This window comes from Stegostoma tigrinum, chromosome X (genome assembly GCF_030684315.1).
Source record: "Stegostoma tigrinum isolate sSteTig4 chromosome X, sSteTig4.hap1, whole genome shotgun sequence".
Lineage (NCBI taxonomy): Eukaryota > Metazoa > Chordata > Chondrichthyes > Orectolobiformes > Stegostomatidae > Stegostoma > Stegostoma tigrinum.
The window spans coordinates 5,234,768-5,250,874 of NC_081404.1; the positions used below are offsets into that span (position 1 = coordinate 5,234,768).

The 16,107-nt window shown below is 44.0% G+C and overlaps 1 protein-coding gene across 1 annotated transcript; it reads left to right on the forward strand.

Annotated features, from left to right (window-relative positions):
• Window positions 1–360: 360 nt before the first annotated feature.
• On the forward strand, window positions 361–13,805 carry LOC132207512 (probable G-protein coupled receptor 139). Its single transcript, XM_059643366.1, has 3 exons — window positions 361–558; window positions 10,720–10,831; window positions 12,916–13,805. Exons 1-3 carry the CDS (start codon window positions 361–363, stop codon window positions 13,803–13,805), a joined length of 1,200 nt encoding a protein of 399 aa, XP_059499349.1.
• Window positions 13,806–16,107: the final 2,302 nt, after the last annotated feature.

The window sequence follows — 16,107 nt, forward strand, 5'->3', positions numbered from 1 at the left end:
TGCAGATATATTCCTGTGTGTTGCAAGTATGCTCCGGGATGTAAATTGCTGCACAAACACATTTATTTACCTAGCAACATTCTCCAAGTTCAGAGAAAAATTCGCAAACTCCTTGATGATTCCTTGTAAGCAAATTATTCATTGTAAGCATCAATAAAACAAATGGTAATTCCACATCATGGCAACGGTAATAGATAATAGTGATTGCTGGATGAATACCCGAAAGGAAAGGTTCTGCAGGAGCAATTATGTCTAACATTAGTTGAGACGAAATGGATGCAACAACAATAAAAGGTTCCTACAGACAACAGATGGAATAAACAGCACGTTTTTAGTTACACAAAAGACCATTGGGTGACTATGAAGAAACGAGGTATGAAAAGCGTCACAGAGTGTCCTCCGGAGCAGGATGGGAGGCACAATTCACGGGAAATGTCCTCCTACGTTGGTCTGATTCTTTCCTCACATCAGGAAGAGGATATTATTCTTAGAAGAGCAATGTCTGCGCCTGGTGGAAAAGTGCGAATTTGTGAGAATACTTCAAGTAAGATTGTCATGGTATGTTTTCCTCTAATTATCACTGAATTACAAACACTGTGGAAAAGGTAAGGTTGAGTGGCCTTGACACCACCGAGACATTTGGTAATTTGCAGAAAAATGGCTCAACGCAGAACCGGAGGCAATGCAATTTGGGGACAGTGTTTCCTCGATTCAGAGCGTTATGGAAGACAATGAAAGTTGGTTGTATTTGACCAAGAGGGTGGTTAACCCAGCTCCACGATATCTCTGCAGGAATTCCACAGTGTCGTGAACCAGGCCGAACCATTTACACTGTATCCACCATGATATCAGAGGAAAGGATGTTCGCTGATGCTCCCACAATGGTCAGCAAAATAGATCAAGAAACACTCGTGTGAGTCAATTCCATGAAGAGAAAGAGATGGAAATCGCAGGAACGAAAGAAACGGCAGGGAAGAAATTACGCCCTTAGTATTGTTTTAACTAGGAGGGAGTGCAACAGTGTAAAATGCATGACCTGTAAACCCAACCTCGGAAGTCGGGAAGGTGATCGATTTAGTCCAAACCCAATGATTATTTGGCAAGTAGAAAAACCTTTGATTCAGCACAGGCAGCGCGGAATTGTGAAGGGGAGGTCTGAGTAGATCTCCAGAATGTATTCCAGGCAGAGTTCGTGCGGCGAAGCAGAGGATATGGTCTATTTGGATTATCAGATGGATTTTGACACAATGCCTCAAAGTGCCTCATATTAATGTGCACCACATCGCCTGCAAAATACCGCAATGGATGAAGGAATGAGTCCCACACATGTTGGGAATCAAGATACACTCATCCGCAAGTCATCTTAAATATGAAATACTTACAGATGGCCAATATCTGACTGTGATCTGATAAAGAAACCATTTCCAAGAATAACTCATAAAAGAAAATGGCAAGACAAGGGAAATGATATTTTCTGCAACACGATAAAATTTAATTGACTCCCCCTCCCTCTCCCTTGTAAATCGATCATTCTCTGCAGCCCTCCATGTCGTTGCAACACAATTCGGGAACTGATGGCCTCCATATCTCTTTAAAATCATTCACTCAATGTAGTCCTCCCTAAGTCTGCAAAATGATCCAGCCACTGGGCACTCACTATATCTAGAATATCAATTAATCCCTGCAGCGCTCACTATCTCGAAATATCATCCACTCACCACAGACCTCCTGATCTCTGTAACATCATTCACTCAATGCAGCCCTACCTAACTCTGCATCATCATTCGGTCACTGCAGACCTCCCAATCTGTGTAACATCATTCACACAATGTAGCCCGACCTAACCCTGCATCACCATTCACTCACTGCAGCCCTCCCTATGTCTGTAACATCACTCACTCACTGGATGTCTCTCTTCTCTGTCACATCATGCAGTCATTGCAGCATTGCATGTCTCTATAATATCATTCAGTCACTGCAGCTCTCCCGAACTCCGTTTCATCATTCAAACATTGCAGACGTTCCCATTTCTGTCGCATATTTAACTCATGGCAGCCCTGCCTATCTCTGTAACATAATTCAAACACTCCAGCCCTTGCTTTCTCTCTGATATCATTCACTTCCTGCAATCCTCACTATACATGTACCATCATTCGTCACTGAACCCCTCCCTCACTCTGCAAAATCTTTCAGCCACTGGGCCCTCACCATCTCTGAAATGTCATTTAATGCTGGCAGCACTCTCTACCTGTCTAGGATCATTCAGTCACTGCAGTCAAACCTATCCCTATAACATTGTACAGTCACTGCGGCCTCCCTGTCTCTGAAGTATAATGCACCCAATACAGCGGTCCCTATCACTGCAATATTATTCACAAACTGCAGCTCTCCAAATCTCCTTCACAACACTGATCCAATGTAGCCCTCTCTATCTCTGTCATATCATTCAGTCACTGCAGCTCTCCCTTTCTCCATAAAATTGTTCACTTCTGGCAACTGTTCGTATCATTAAAACACTATTCATTAACTGAAGCCATTTCTATCTCTGTAACATCATTCATTTCCCACAACTGTCCGAGTCTCAGCAACATCATTCACTGACTGCAGCTCTCGCTCTTTCTGCAACGTCGTTCATTTACTGCTGTCCTCCCTGTATCTGCAAAGTCCTTCACCTCTGGAAGCTGTCACGCTCATTATAACACAGATCAGTCAGTGCTGCTCTTCCTGTCTCTGTCATATCAGTCACTTTCTGCAACTCTTATCTCTGTGACATCATTTAGCACCTGCAGGTGCTCTCTGTCTCTGAAACATCATTCACTCACTGTAGGCATCCCAATCTCTGGAACATCATTCAGTCATTGCTGACCTCATTATCTCTGTAACAGTGTTCACTCACTGCAGTTCACCCGCCCTCCACCCCCGTCATTTGATTCCGTCGTTGAAAGCCTTCTGTCTCTGCAAAATATCTGTCAGATCATTCAGCCACATGAGCCCTTACTATGTCGGTAATGTCGCTCGTTCACTGCAGCTCTCCCTCCCTATGGAATGTCAGTCACTTCCTGCAATTCTTATCTCTGTAACAGCAGTTACTTCCTGCAGTCCTCGCTATCTATGCATCATATTTTATAAACCACAGGCCTCTCTATCACCTAATATCAGTCACTCACTGCAGCCCTCCAGAAATCTGCAAAATCATTCAGTCCCTGGGCCGTCATGAACTCTGGAACATCATTTAATACATGCAGGACTCCGTATCTCGACAGTATCTTCCAGTCACTGCAGAACTCCCTACCTCTGTCATATCGTCCAGTCACTGCAGACCTCCCTACCTCTGTCATATCGTCCAGTCACTGCCGACCTCCCTACCTCTGTCATATCGTCCAGTCACTGCAGACCTCCCTACCTCTGTCATATCGTCCCATCACTGCAGACGTCCGAACAAGTGTAACATCATTCACTCCTTGCTGCTCTCGCTCTTTCTGTAATATCGCTCACTCTCTGCAGACCTTTCTATTTCTGAAAAGCCATTGACTGACTGCAGACCAGCCGATCTCTGGAACATCATTCACTCACTGCAGTCAGCGTTAGGTCTGTAACTCCGCAAAACCATTCAATGCGTCGTCACTATCTCTGTCATATCATTGAATCTCTGTAACACTCACTATCTCGATAACATCATTAAGTCACTGCAGCCAAACTAATTTCCAAAACGTCATACAGTCACTGCAGCATCCCAGTCTCTAAAATCGTCCACAGACTGCGTCCCTCCAAATCCCCTTAACACTGTGTGTTAATATAGCCCCCTCGACTTCAGTCACATCGTTCAGTCAATGTAGACTCCCTCCATCGATCAGATCATTCACTCCCCTGTCCCTGCAACGTCTAAAAGAGTCAATTCCGCCTTTTCTATCTCTGTAACATCATTCACTCACTGAGACATCACTATCTCTGTGCCATCATTCACTTCCGGCCCTCTCCCTGTAACATCGGTCTGTCATTGAAGCCCATCCTCTCACTGTAACATTATTCAGTCAAAGGCCACACCCCTATCTTTGTAACATCATTCAGTCTCTGCGACCGAACCCGCCTCTGTAACTGCAGCTGCCCCGATGGCTGAAACATCGGTCATTCACTGCAGCCCTTCCTAGCTCTGTGTCATCATTCACTCATTACAGGCCACCCGATCTCTGTAACATGATTCAGTCACTGAAGACCTCACTGTCTCATTCAGTCGATGCAGTCCTCCCTCTACAAGTATCATCTTTCATTTTCGGCAGCTCTCCCAGTCTCTGCAATATCATTCGGTCACTGCAGCTGTCCCTATTTCTGTAATGACACTCCGTGACCCAGTCCTCCCTCTCTCTGGAACATCACTGCGTCACTGCAGGACTACCATATCTGGAAGATCATTCACTCAATTCAGACATCCCTATATCTGTAACATTGTTCAGTCACTGCAGCCCTCCGTATCTCTGTAACATCATATACCCACTGCAGGCTTTCCTGTCACTGTAACATCATTTACCCACTGCAGACCTTCCTACTTCTGTAACTTCATTTACCCACTGCAGACCTACCAACCTCTGTAACCTCACATACCCACTGCAGACCTTCCTGTCTCTGTAACATCATTTGCCCACTGCATACCTTCCTATCGCTGTAGCATCATTTACCCACTGCAGACCTTTCTGTCTCTGTAACGTCATTTACCCACTGCAGACCTTTCTGTCTCTGTAACATCATTTACCCACTGCAGACCTTCTTATCTATGGAAAATCACTTGCCCACTGCACACTTTCCTTTCGCCGTAACATCATTTTCCCACTACAGACCATCCTCTCCGTTCTTTATTGTTTGGGAAGTTGTGTCTGAATCTTTGTGCTGGCTTCATAAGACAGAATTAGAATGTTATCTGTCGACCCGTACATTGACAGTTTACTTGTGATTTGCATTTACTAATCAGCAATAAATTTTAATTCTTGGAAAGCACAGGCAAATTGTCAGAGATTTCTGTGAATTTGCTGCCAACCAACAGGTGATGTGTGGAATTTGTATGTTTTGATTCAACTATTAATATTTGTGAAGATCCCCACCCCACCCTCAGTGTAATTGGGTACAAAGAGGCAGAGCACTTTCCCAATTGAGTGAAGACGATGTGAATCAATCTACTTCCACCATATGGGGAGTAGACCACACATGCTGTTTCCTATCTAGTCTTTCAGCGGGTGCTCCAACTCAAATGTCTCTCTCCCAACACCCCGCCCCACCATTCTCAGGCCGTGTATCTTCGCTCAGTGTCAGTGATGTGGATGGCACTTATGGATTGGAAATAATACCACCCGCCTCTTGGCTGATTCTCTTTTTTTTGTATTTCTGCACTAGTCAAGCAAGTGGTGCAGCCAGAGATTGATCAGATGCCTAAGCTTGGATTGTGTTGCCAAACAAATAAAAGCATTTGTATAAGAACTAACATTCCACAGAATAAATGCAATATATCACCATATTTTGAAGGCTTCAGTTATATAACCTCTTCTAACACTGTAATGTATGAAAATTATGATTTAGCCATTCCATAGAAGTACAAAAGTTGCCGGAAATAGTGAAGAGTAAAATAATTGACTTCATTCTATTCTCTATCTCTGGATGGCTGTGCTTCCCTCCTTTATTCTGGCACCTCAGTCTCTTGTGGGCTTGACTAACTATTACAATGTGCTTGACTGTCAGTGTGTTGATCAGCAGATTTAACAAAAATGGGAGCAAAGGGGCTATAAACTTGTTCAATAAGTCAAACTCACTCTGCAGTGGCTCAGCCCATTTGCTTTCCTGAAGCTGGCATTTAAGGACACATTGTTGACTATATATTGAGGTTCATATATAGAGTAGAAGCAGGGAGTTTGAGATCCAGGAAAGAGTCTTGTGAAGCATATGAAGAAATAATTTGTTTCTGGATGATATTTGTGATCGTAGACAGCAGATACATTGTGGTCATGGTCACCAAGTCGTGCACGGTGCAGTTGGAGAGACTGCACTTTTCACAGGGAAGAATCACAACTACAAGTAAATTAACTACAGTGGAAAGAGAATTCAAAAGTAAATGTTGAAACAAAATGCCACGTGTCAAATTCAAAAAAGGATGGAATGAGTTTGGCTTCACCAGAATTGCTTGTGGGATGTGGCTGGTTGGCTGGTGATTCACAGATTTTCCTGCTCCGCAATTGTATCTTAAATACCAGTTGAACTGAACTTTCTCCATTAAGATTTGTTTCATGGGTTTTGCTGTTTCCACACAATCAGACAGAAAAATGCACACAAAGTGAGCGATTGCAGCCAAATCCCCGCTCCATCATCACTGGCAGAATTCAGTCCCTCCCCAGAATCAGGCACACCTTTCGTATCAAGCATCCAATCAGTTGTCAATTCTTATCTCAGCTTGCTTTTTGACAATCTCCAAGCTCGTACCTGAGAGGGAAATCTGTGATGCGAGGATAATGCAATGAAAGAAACTTCTGAGGGATTTGGAAAGGTTGAGTGACAGCTCTAATGGCGTGAATACATGTGAGATTTTGTACTTTCTTCTGTGTTTTTTTGTTAAAGTGGACAAATCAGTTTGTGTTGTATTTTCGTGAAATGTGTGCACTTTTTTACATTCTGAAATTATTGACTTCAGCGTTTGACTCTCAGATTAGTGCATTTGGGTGTTCATTTAATTTTTGTGGTAGGTTTGAAAATTAAGTACTTTGCTCCCTGTGGGTTGGCACTGCTGCCCCTGAGGCCAGGGACCCATGTTAGATTCCAGGCTGTCTGTGTGGAGTTTGTACATTCTCTCTGTTTCTGCGTGGATTTCCTTCAGGTGATCCCTCCCACAGTTGAAAAATGCGCTGTTTTTCATAGTCTGGCCATGCTAAATTGCCCATCATGTCTGTGGATGTGCAGGCGAATTGGATTATCCAGAGGAAATGCAGGGTTGCAGGGATAGGGGTGGGTCTGGGTGGTTGTGTTGTTTGGAGGGTTGGTGTGGACTCAATGTGTTGAATCGCCTGCTTCCACACTGTGGGGACTCTATGACGCGATGTAGTTGACAAGACTGCGTTTCAAATGAAAAAAATAATCGCCATTGAGGCAGGTAACTGTCCTGTTAATAGAAGCTTTTTCATACTATGGTGGTTAAAGCAGCAGATGAAACGTTACATTGTAAGCTTAAACAAGAATGATGAACAATGAAAACCATTTTGATTCAATTCAAGGGAGAGCTTGCTGAACACAGAAGCCTGTCCCTTTGGGCTCCACAATCGGCACGACCAGGGCTGCCCACTCTGCAAACTGCACTCGTTTGATATTTTATTCACATTCCCGCCTCCAGATTTCTTCCTCTACTTGTCCCTGCAAGATAAAAGGCACTGAGCAGGCCTTTCAAACCCGTGGGATTGATATAGGGTGACATTGGCTCCTTTGATAGTCCTTTGACTTTCCTGAAACACATCCAGAGAATTAATTAGGACTTCACTGACGCAGCCATTTGCTCATCAAAGAACATGGGGCCAACCAACGAGAATCTTTCTCAATCAATTTTGCCTCATCAGTGCTGGGTCCGTGTCTTTTACTGCAATCAATGTAACTTCAACAAACCGCTTTTCATAAGTGACTGGAACCGAAGTTGTACCCTGAACCTGTAAAGTTTCTCCAGTACAGATTCTCTGTCTAGGTGTCAGTTTATGTCATCTTAAGGGTTTCAGTACTCAGCAAATTTTGTGAAGGACTGGTTCTGCAATCACTGACATGGCCACACCAGCGACAACCTCCATTAGAACTGGATGATCATTTCATCAGATTTTTATTTCAATTTGTTCTGACTTGGATGTTGCGGAGCAATTTAATTGTTCCATGACAAATAGGAATGGGTTTTCCAGGGTGTGGACTGTCCTGTTTACTGGCCAACATTGTCTTACTCAATTCAGGCCTTGGGCGACTCTCTTTTTTCTCAAGACCGCATACCTGAACCACCGACGATGGCTTGCCAGCCCAGATCCTGAAGAAAATGTCAACCATTTCGCTGAGGCTTGGTTTTGTTTTCGGGTTTTGATGTGGGTTGACCTAGATTCCCTCTGTTCAGGATATGTCCTCAGTGAGGCTATGCAATTGCCTTCACTCCAGTGGTGCCCGCCGACCTCACTTGGCTTAGTGAGGGTGATAGATTTGTTGGTAGGTAGGTAGATAGAAAGACAGAAAGAAAGGAAGAAGGCGAGTACATGGGAAAGAGTCTGAGGTGTCGGAGGAGATAGAGAGAGACAGAGTGAAAGACAGATTGGGTGTAAGAGATGGTGACACAGTCTGTGAGAGACTGATGTATGAGAGAGAAATGGAGAGCAGAAGGGAGAGTTTGGGTTGGAGAGGGACAGAGATGGGGTGAGAAAGACTGGGCAAGATGGATTGACAAAATGAGAGACAGGTTGGATGAAGGAGACTGAAGGATGGGTCAGGACAGAATGACAAGGCATGAGAGAGATGAGCAGACTGGGTTAATTCTGGCTAAGAAAGAGAGAGAGATTGGATGAGAAAGGTGGAGACATGGACATTTGAGAGGAATTAAGTTCAAGAAAGAGTTTGATTCCATTTAGACATTGAAGTCATCAACAGGTATGCAGAGAAATTGGGAGTATGCTTTAATGGATCACCCATGATCATATCAAATGGCAATTTTCCAATGGTTGAAGGGCTGACTACTGCTCCCAGTTTCCATCTTTCTATCTTGAACCCAAGGTGTCGGGTGCTAAAATAAAATCCATATGTACACCACATTAATGGGAGAAATTTAACTCACAATCAAACAGACACAAAAGAACAAAGCCTCGTGTCCGAATGGTAATCCAGCTCCATCCTATAAATCTCAAAGACTTGGTCTCCACAGCCTTCTATGGTAATGACTTCCACAGATTCACCACTCTCTGGCTGAAGAAATCCCTCCTCTTGTCAGTTCTAAAGGGTTGCATCTTAGCTCTGAGGCTGTACAGGCAGGTCCTAATTTCTCCTACTGGTGGAAACATCTTCTCCACGTCCACTCTGTCCAGGCCTCTCAGTATTCTGTACATTTCAAGCAGATTCTGTCTGATCTTTCTAAACTCCATCAGGTACACACCAAGAGTCATCAATCGTTCCTTTAAGTTTAACTCTGTTATTTCTCACCCAAGTTCCTCCCTCTCCAAATGAGTGCTGAATTCTACCTTGTTATGCTCCTTGTTTCCCAGACGTGGAATACATTGCAGCATTTTGTTCAAAATGGGAAGCACTGGCCCATTGGGCACACCACATTTGAGTGTAAATACCACCAAATGGGCCACACCAGCACCAGTGTGAGGACAAAAAGGGAAAGGGAATCCTTTGCCTTCTTTCAAATATATCTCTGATGTCATGTCACATGTGCCCAAAGACCTGAGGCTTGTGAACCAGTCAATTCAACCACTATAAATACCGAGGGAAGCTCCTGAACAATTACTTTTGACGGTACTCAGGGATGATGTCACAGAGGTTTCATTCAGGTCAATTTTTGAATGAGTGGGCCTGCGTTTTGTGAAATGGAGAGCTGGTTTGTACTGTTATCAAGTATGGGAGATTGATGTGGTGATATTTCTAAAACATGAAATTTTCCAACTGGGCTTTTCATGCAGACATTGAACCACAATTGTATGAATGAAAGCGTCTTCTGATACAAAACATTCCTTTGACTGGGCAGCGGTTAGAATCTGAAATGAATGGTCTCGGATTGTAAGTAAGCAAGATTTAATCTGTAGGCATCGAGTAAACATCTAAATCATTGGTTCATAGAGTCATACAGTATGGAAACAGACCTTTCAGTCCAACCAGTCTATGCTGGCCATAATCCCAAACTGAGCTAATCCAATCTGTCTGCCCTTGGCTCCTACCTCTCCAAACATTTCTGATTCATGTACTTGTCTAAATGTCTTTTAAAGTTGGCAACTGAACCCACAATCATCATTTTCTTTCCAACTTCATTCTGCACACAAGCACTCCCTCTGCAAACATATTGACCTTGTGTCTTTTTTAAATCATTCTCATGTGACCTTAAAGATATGTTCCCCAGTCTTGAAATCCCCCAGTCAAGGGAAAAGGGCCCTGCCGTTCACATCATTTATACTCACTATGATTTTATAATTCTTTCTCAGGTCACCTCTTAACTGCTTATGCTCCATTGAAAACAGTTCGAGCCAATCCAGACTCTCCATCTGACTGAAACCTTACACTCCTGGCAACATCCTGGTAATTCTCTTATGAATCCTCTGCAGCTTAATAATATCATTTCTATACCAGGGTGTCTGGAACTGTACACATTACTCCTGAACTGGCTGAGGGAACTAGTGGAGTGATAGTTGAACTGGGGCTGCTGACTGAGACAAGTTGAGCTGCTCTTCCAGAGATCTGAACCAGTCAGTACAGACCCTGTGGCAAAATGCTGGGTGGGAATATTTTGTGATATTTTTGAGCCTAAGAGTCACTCAACTGAAATTCTTCATCTCAGGAGAGCTGCAGAACTCTCCAAAACAAATTGTGAAATATTTTCCATCACTGGAGAGTTAACTTGACTGTCGTAATCTCTGTTTGTGAGCCTTTTGGAAAACAAACAACTGGAAAATTTTGCAAACACAGTATCCCGTGGCAGCTCCTGTAGGCTATAAAGTAAGGGCCTTTATCTTTTTTCTGAATCAGAGACATTACGAGCAACACAAAGTGATTGATCTTTCCAGTCAGAAAATGTATCGACCAATTCAGTTGGTGAGGAATATATTCTATGTTGCAATTGCTGTAATCGGTTTGCCTGGTAAGTGTCTGTGATTGCTCGGGGTAAGGTTCTTGTGGTGCGATGGTACTGTACTGACCCTGAGCAAAATCATGCCCGGGTTCAAATTCCCGACCTGTATCTCACATCTCTGTGCAGGTTGATTAAAGTGTCTGGAACGATTGAGGTTGCATGAACCAGTATGTTTTGAACAGTGACTCACTTAATTCAATAACCAAAAAAAAAAGCACAACATCATTTCAGACTGAAACCTATTCCTTGTTTTGAAAGAGACTGGAAGAGCATCAAGATATTGTATTTTCAGAAAATCTGTGCGCACAAGGCTTCATTGGGAAAGGTGCATGTTTGGTGACAGGACTACACATGTTCCAACGCACGTCCAGTGACTCTGAAATATCCAAAACTTTTGCATTCGATCTTCTCAAATAACCCATTGGTCAAAGAACACCTGTTGTTTTGGAATTTTTCCATCTCTGCAGGAAGCCTGTTTTGTTCTCTGCTATTTTAGGGAACGGGAGAGAGAGAGACAGAAGGAGTCTTTTGGCAATTTTAATTGGGATAAACGTTTACTCCTCTACCTCCCGGAATTCCATGTTTGTCAGTGACGTTATACTTGATATACAATTTTATTCCTGTTCATAAACAAACAACTGTGTTTGCTGATGAACCTGATTCACATATCATTTTGTGTGAAGTAAGGTGTATTCTTGTGTGGTTCGTTTTCACCTGGTGATATATGGAGCAGTGGGAACAGAGCTATAGAGCTCTCCTCTCGCATCCACCCTCACGTACACTGGGCTCTCGTCACAGAGACACAGGTCCATTGGAATTTGGGTGTCAAACATTATGAAGGAATACAGGGAAATCTACCCGATTTTCTGTTCATTAATCGATCACAAACACTTGGCTCATTGCTGAGGCTAATTCAGAAGTGGGAAAATAAAAAAAAAGATTGATTTGCAAAGTATCAACAAGCTTTGGCTGGTTTGCATGGCTGGGGATTTATGGCTCGAGTTTGAAGTCAGGGTGAGTCAGGCTAATCCACAGGAGGGAACACCACGAAAGGTGACGTGTGAAGGACAGATGGACAAATCAGAAGGTGAGTCTGATGAGTTTGTAGGTATTTCTTTGCAGGTGATGCACATTGCAGCGCAAAACGAAATGGTACAAATTGCAGCTGGAGGAGCAGATGGTCTACTCCAAGCTTGCACTGCTCCAGCTTCAGACACACAATTCCTCATTGGGCTATTAAAGCACTCACCTGCTTCTGGACAGGAGTCTGCTGCACCCCTCTGACTGATGTCCGTTAAAATAGATCTTTATCCTGATCTGTATGTGATTCGATTAGATTAGATTCTCTGCAGTGTGGCAAAAGGCCCTTCATCACAGCAAGTCCACACTGCCCCTTGAAGCATCCCACCCAGATCCACCCCCCCCCCCCCGCATAACCCATACAACTCTGAACACGATACCTCAGTGGCCAGTTGAAGTCATAGAGACATAGATTCATACAGCACTAAAACAGGTCCCTTTGTTCCACGAAGTCCATCCCAAACAAAATCCCAAACTGAAATATTCCCACCTGTTTGCTCCTGGCCCATGTCCTTCCCATTCATATATCCAACCAGATATTTTTTTCACATTGTAACTGTACATCCGCCACTTCCTCTGGAAAATCATTCCACACTTGAACAACCATCTGTGTCGAAAAAAACCTCAATGTCCTTTTTTTAAAAAAAATCTCTCCTCTCACCTAAAAAAATGTGAGTTTACTGAGTGCCAGAGCCAATGCACGTTTTGTGCTCCCTCATCTGAAAATTCCCCATCTTGGAGAAAAGACAATAACCATCAACTCTATCTGGAACTCTCATTATTTTACAAAATTTCAGCAGTTCATCTCTCCACCTCCCAGCCTCCAATGAAATCAATCCCAGCCTACACAGCCTTTGTTCACAACTCAAACCTTCTATCCCAGGCAACATCCTTGTAAATCTCTTCTGGACCCTCTCCAGCTGATTTGTTTGTGTTCACTGGTCTGTCTTGAGAAAATGTGAATGACTTTTTAAATGTAATTTCGCATCTCCTTTCCCTTCATTCTCTCACAGTGAATTCACTGGCACTTGTGATTTTATTCAGAGGAAAATGTGGAATTTCCTCATGCACCGCTTGTTACCTCGTTGCCATGGCAACAGCGGATCTACTGTATGTTATCCTTGAGGTCACACTCTACCGGATCAATGAATATTATTTCCCTGTCAATTTCTTGGATATGACCGCTGTCTGTAAAATTACCTCTGTGCTGCGCCGCGCTACCGCTGATTGTTCTGTCTGGTTCACCGTCACTTTTACTTTTGATCGATTTGTTGCCATTTGTTGCCAGAAGTTGAAAATGAAATATTGCACCAAGAAAATTGCAACAGCAGTTCTATCAACAACAGGCATTCTGACCTGTTTCAAAAACATTCCCACCTACTTCCGGTTTGAATCTTACCAAATCTTTAACAATGTCGAGTGGCTCTGCGTGAACAATGAAGCATATTATGACGATCCCATATGGATAGGATTCAAACGCTTTGAAAAGATCTTAACTCCAATGCTCCCATTTGCTTTAATTCTTTTGATAAACGCTTTGACAGTCAGGCAAATTTTAGTGGCCAGTCAGGCTCGTAAGAGACTGCAGGATCAGAGCAAAGGACAGAATTCTTCTGACCCAGAGATGGAGAGCAGAAGAAAGTCTATTATTTTACTCTTCACAATATCCAGTGGTTTCATCCTGCTGTGGCTGTGCTACCTTTTTGTATATTTTAATACATTCGATCCATTGTTCGATAAAAATTCTAAGTCTATATTCCAATGTGTTGCATATATGCTCCGTGATATAAACTGCTGCACAAACACATTTATTTATGTAGCAACTCTCTCCAAGTTCAGAGAGAAGTTCACAAGCACGCTCATGTTACCTTTTAAGCAAACAATTCACTGTAAGCATCAATAAAACAAATGGTGATGCCAAATCATGTGAAGAGTAATGGATGACAGTGAGCAAGTCTGTCCAGTATTACTGATGATGAAGCGAGTACTCAGCCCAATGACAAAAGGACGTCATTAAACTGCACATTTTTAGTACGACTGGAGGCTACTGCGTTAAGTCACATGGTTTCAACATGATTAATTAGGGAAGCAACAGTGTCAAAATGCGTCCTGCGGAGCAAAGAAAGGAGTCATAATTTAAAGGAACAAAAACAAAGTTGCTGGAAAAGCTCAACAGTTCCGGCAGCATCTTGAAGGGGAAAACAAAGTTAATGTGTCAGGTCGGGTGACGCTTCCACTGAATTTACAGAAATGGTTGCCTCCGTGTTGTTCTAATTCTAAGCTCCTCACCTGAGGAAGAGTACATTATTCTTTAAAATGCAAAGGCTGTGCATGGTGGAAATGTTGCTGCATTCCCCATGTAGATTTCCTAAAGGGCCTTCTCTTCTGCCTGTCCCACAGGCCTGACGATTCCTCCTGCACTGACACCCTCATCCGCTTAGCCAAACTTGTCCTCCCCCTCAACAACTTCTCTGTCAATTCCTCCCACTTCCTACAGACAAACAGCGTGGCCACGTGTACCTGCATGGGCCCAACCTGTGCCTGTGTCTTTGTAGGTTATGTGCAACAATCTGTACTCCATTACATTGATGGCTGCATCGGCGCTGCCTCGTGGTCCCACGAGGAGCTTGAACAGTTCATCCACTTCAACCAAACCGTCCACCCCAACCTTAAGTTCACCTGGACCATCTCTAACAACTCCCTCACCTTCCTGGAACTCTCAGTCTACATCTCAGGCAACCACCTCGAATCCAATATCCATTTCAAGCCCACCGATTCCCACAGCTACCAAGAATACACCTCCTCCCATCCATCTTCCTGCAAAAATGCTATCCCCTATTCCCAATTCCTTCACATCCACCACATCTGCTCCCAGGATGTGTCATTCTGCTCCGTACATCTCAGATGTCCTCATTTGAAGGGAATGCAACTTGCCCGCCCTCGCCGCAGTGGTCATGAATGCCCTCAACCACGTCTCCCACATTTGCTGCAACTTTTCCCCCACATCCCATCACCGCAATAATGACCAAAAAAGAATTCCCCTTCTCCTCAAGTACCATCCCACCAACCTCCAGATGCAACGTATCATCCACCGACACTTCCGCCATATGCAATCCGACACTACCACCAAAGACATTTTTCACTCCCCACCCTTGTCTATTTTCCAGAGTGTCGACTCTCTCCGTGACTCCCTTATCTGATCCATGCTCCCCTCCAGTCCCAACACACCCGGCATGCTTCACTGCAACCGCAGGAATTGCTACACCTGCCATCACACCTCCGCCCTCACCCTCACCCCAGGTTGCAAGAAGACTTTCCACATCAAGCAGATGTTCACCTGTACAATGTAGTATACTGCATCCGCTGTACCCATTGTGGTCGCCTCTACATCGGGAAAATCAAGTAGAGGCTTGGGGGTTGCTTTGCAGAACATCTCCGTTCGGTTAACACTGAACAACTGCACCTCCCAGCCGTGAACAATTACAAATCCCACCCCCCCAATTCCTCAGATAACATGTGCATCCTGGGCATACTGCAGTGCCATAACGATGCCACCCGAAGGTTGCAGGAACAGCAACTCCTATTCCACTTGGAAACCCTGCAGCCCCATGGTATGAATGTGGATTTCACAAACGTCAAAATCTCCCCTCAACCTCCCGCAAACCAAAACAAGCAGCTCGACCCCGCCTCCCTAACCTGTGCTTCCTCTCACCTATCCCCTTCTCCCACCTCAAGCTTCAACCCCATATCCTGCCAACTAACCTTTCCCCATTCCCTTGACCTGTCTGTCCTCTCTGGACTGACCTATCTCCTCCCTACCTTCCCGCATACACCTCAATTTATTGCCCCCATCCCACCTCTTTGACTTGCCCTACACCGCTCCACCTATCTTCTCCTCTATCCACCTTCTATCTGCTTCCGACTCTCTCCCTATTTCTTTCAGAACCATCTTTTCCGCCCCCCCCATTTCTGAAGAAAGGTCGAGGCACGAAACATCAGCCTCCGTTCTCATATGATGCTATTTGGCCTGTTGTGTTCATCCAGCTCTACACCTTGTTATCTCAGATTCTCCAGCATTTGCAGTTCCTATTTTCTCTGGATTCAATGTGAATCGGGGCAATGTCTCAACTGTTGTGAAACTGATGGAAGAAAATGTAAGATGCTTGAATTTTTCTGAGGGGCTTGCTAACTCAGGTTCACGGTCT

Bases quoted from the DNA above. Each gene is read 5' to 3' on its own strand.
- LOC132207512 (XM_059643366.1), top strand. From the start codon at position 361: ATGAAGAAACGAGGTATGAAAAGCGTCACAGAGTGTCCTCCGGAGCAG. The intron at 559-10,719 runs GTATGTTTTCCT...TTTCTGAATCAG, and splicing joins CTTCAAGTAAGATTGTCATG to AGACATTACGAGCAACACAA. The intron at 10,832-12,915 runs GTAAGTGTCTGT...ATTCTCTCACAG, and splicing joins TGCTGTAATCGGTTTGCCTG to TGAATTCACTGGCACTTGTG.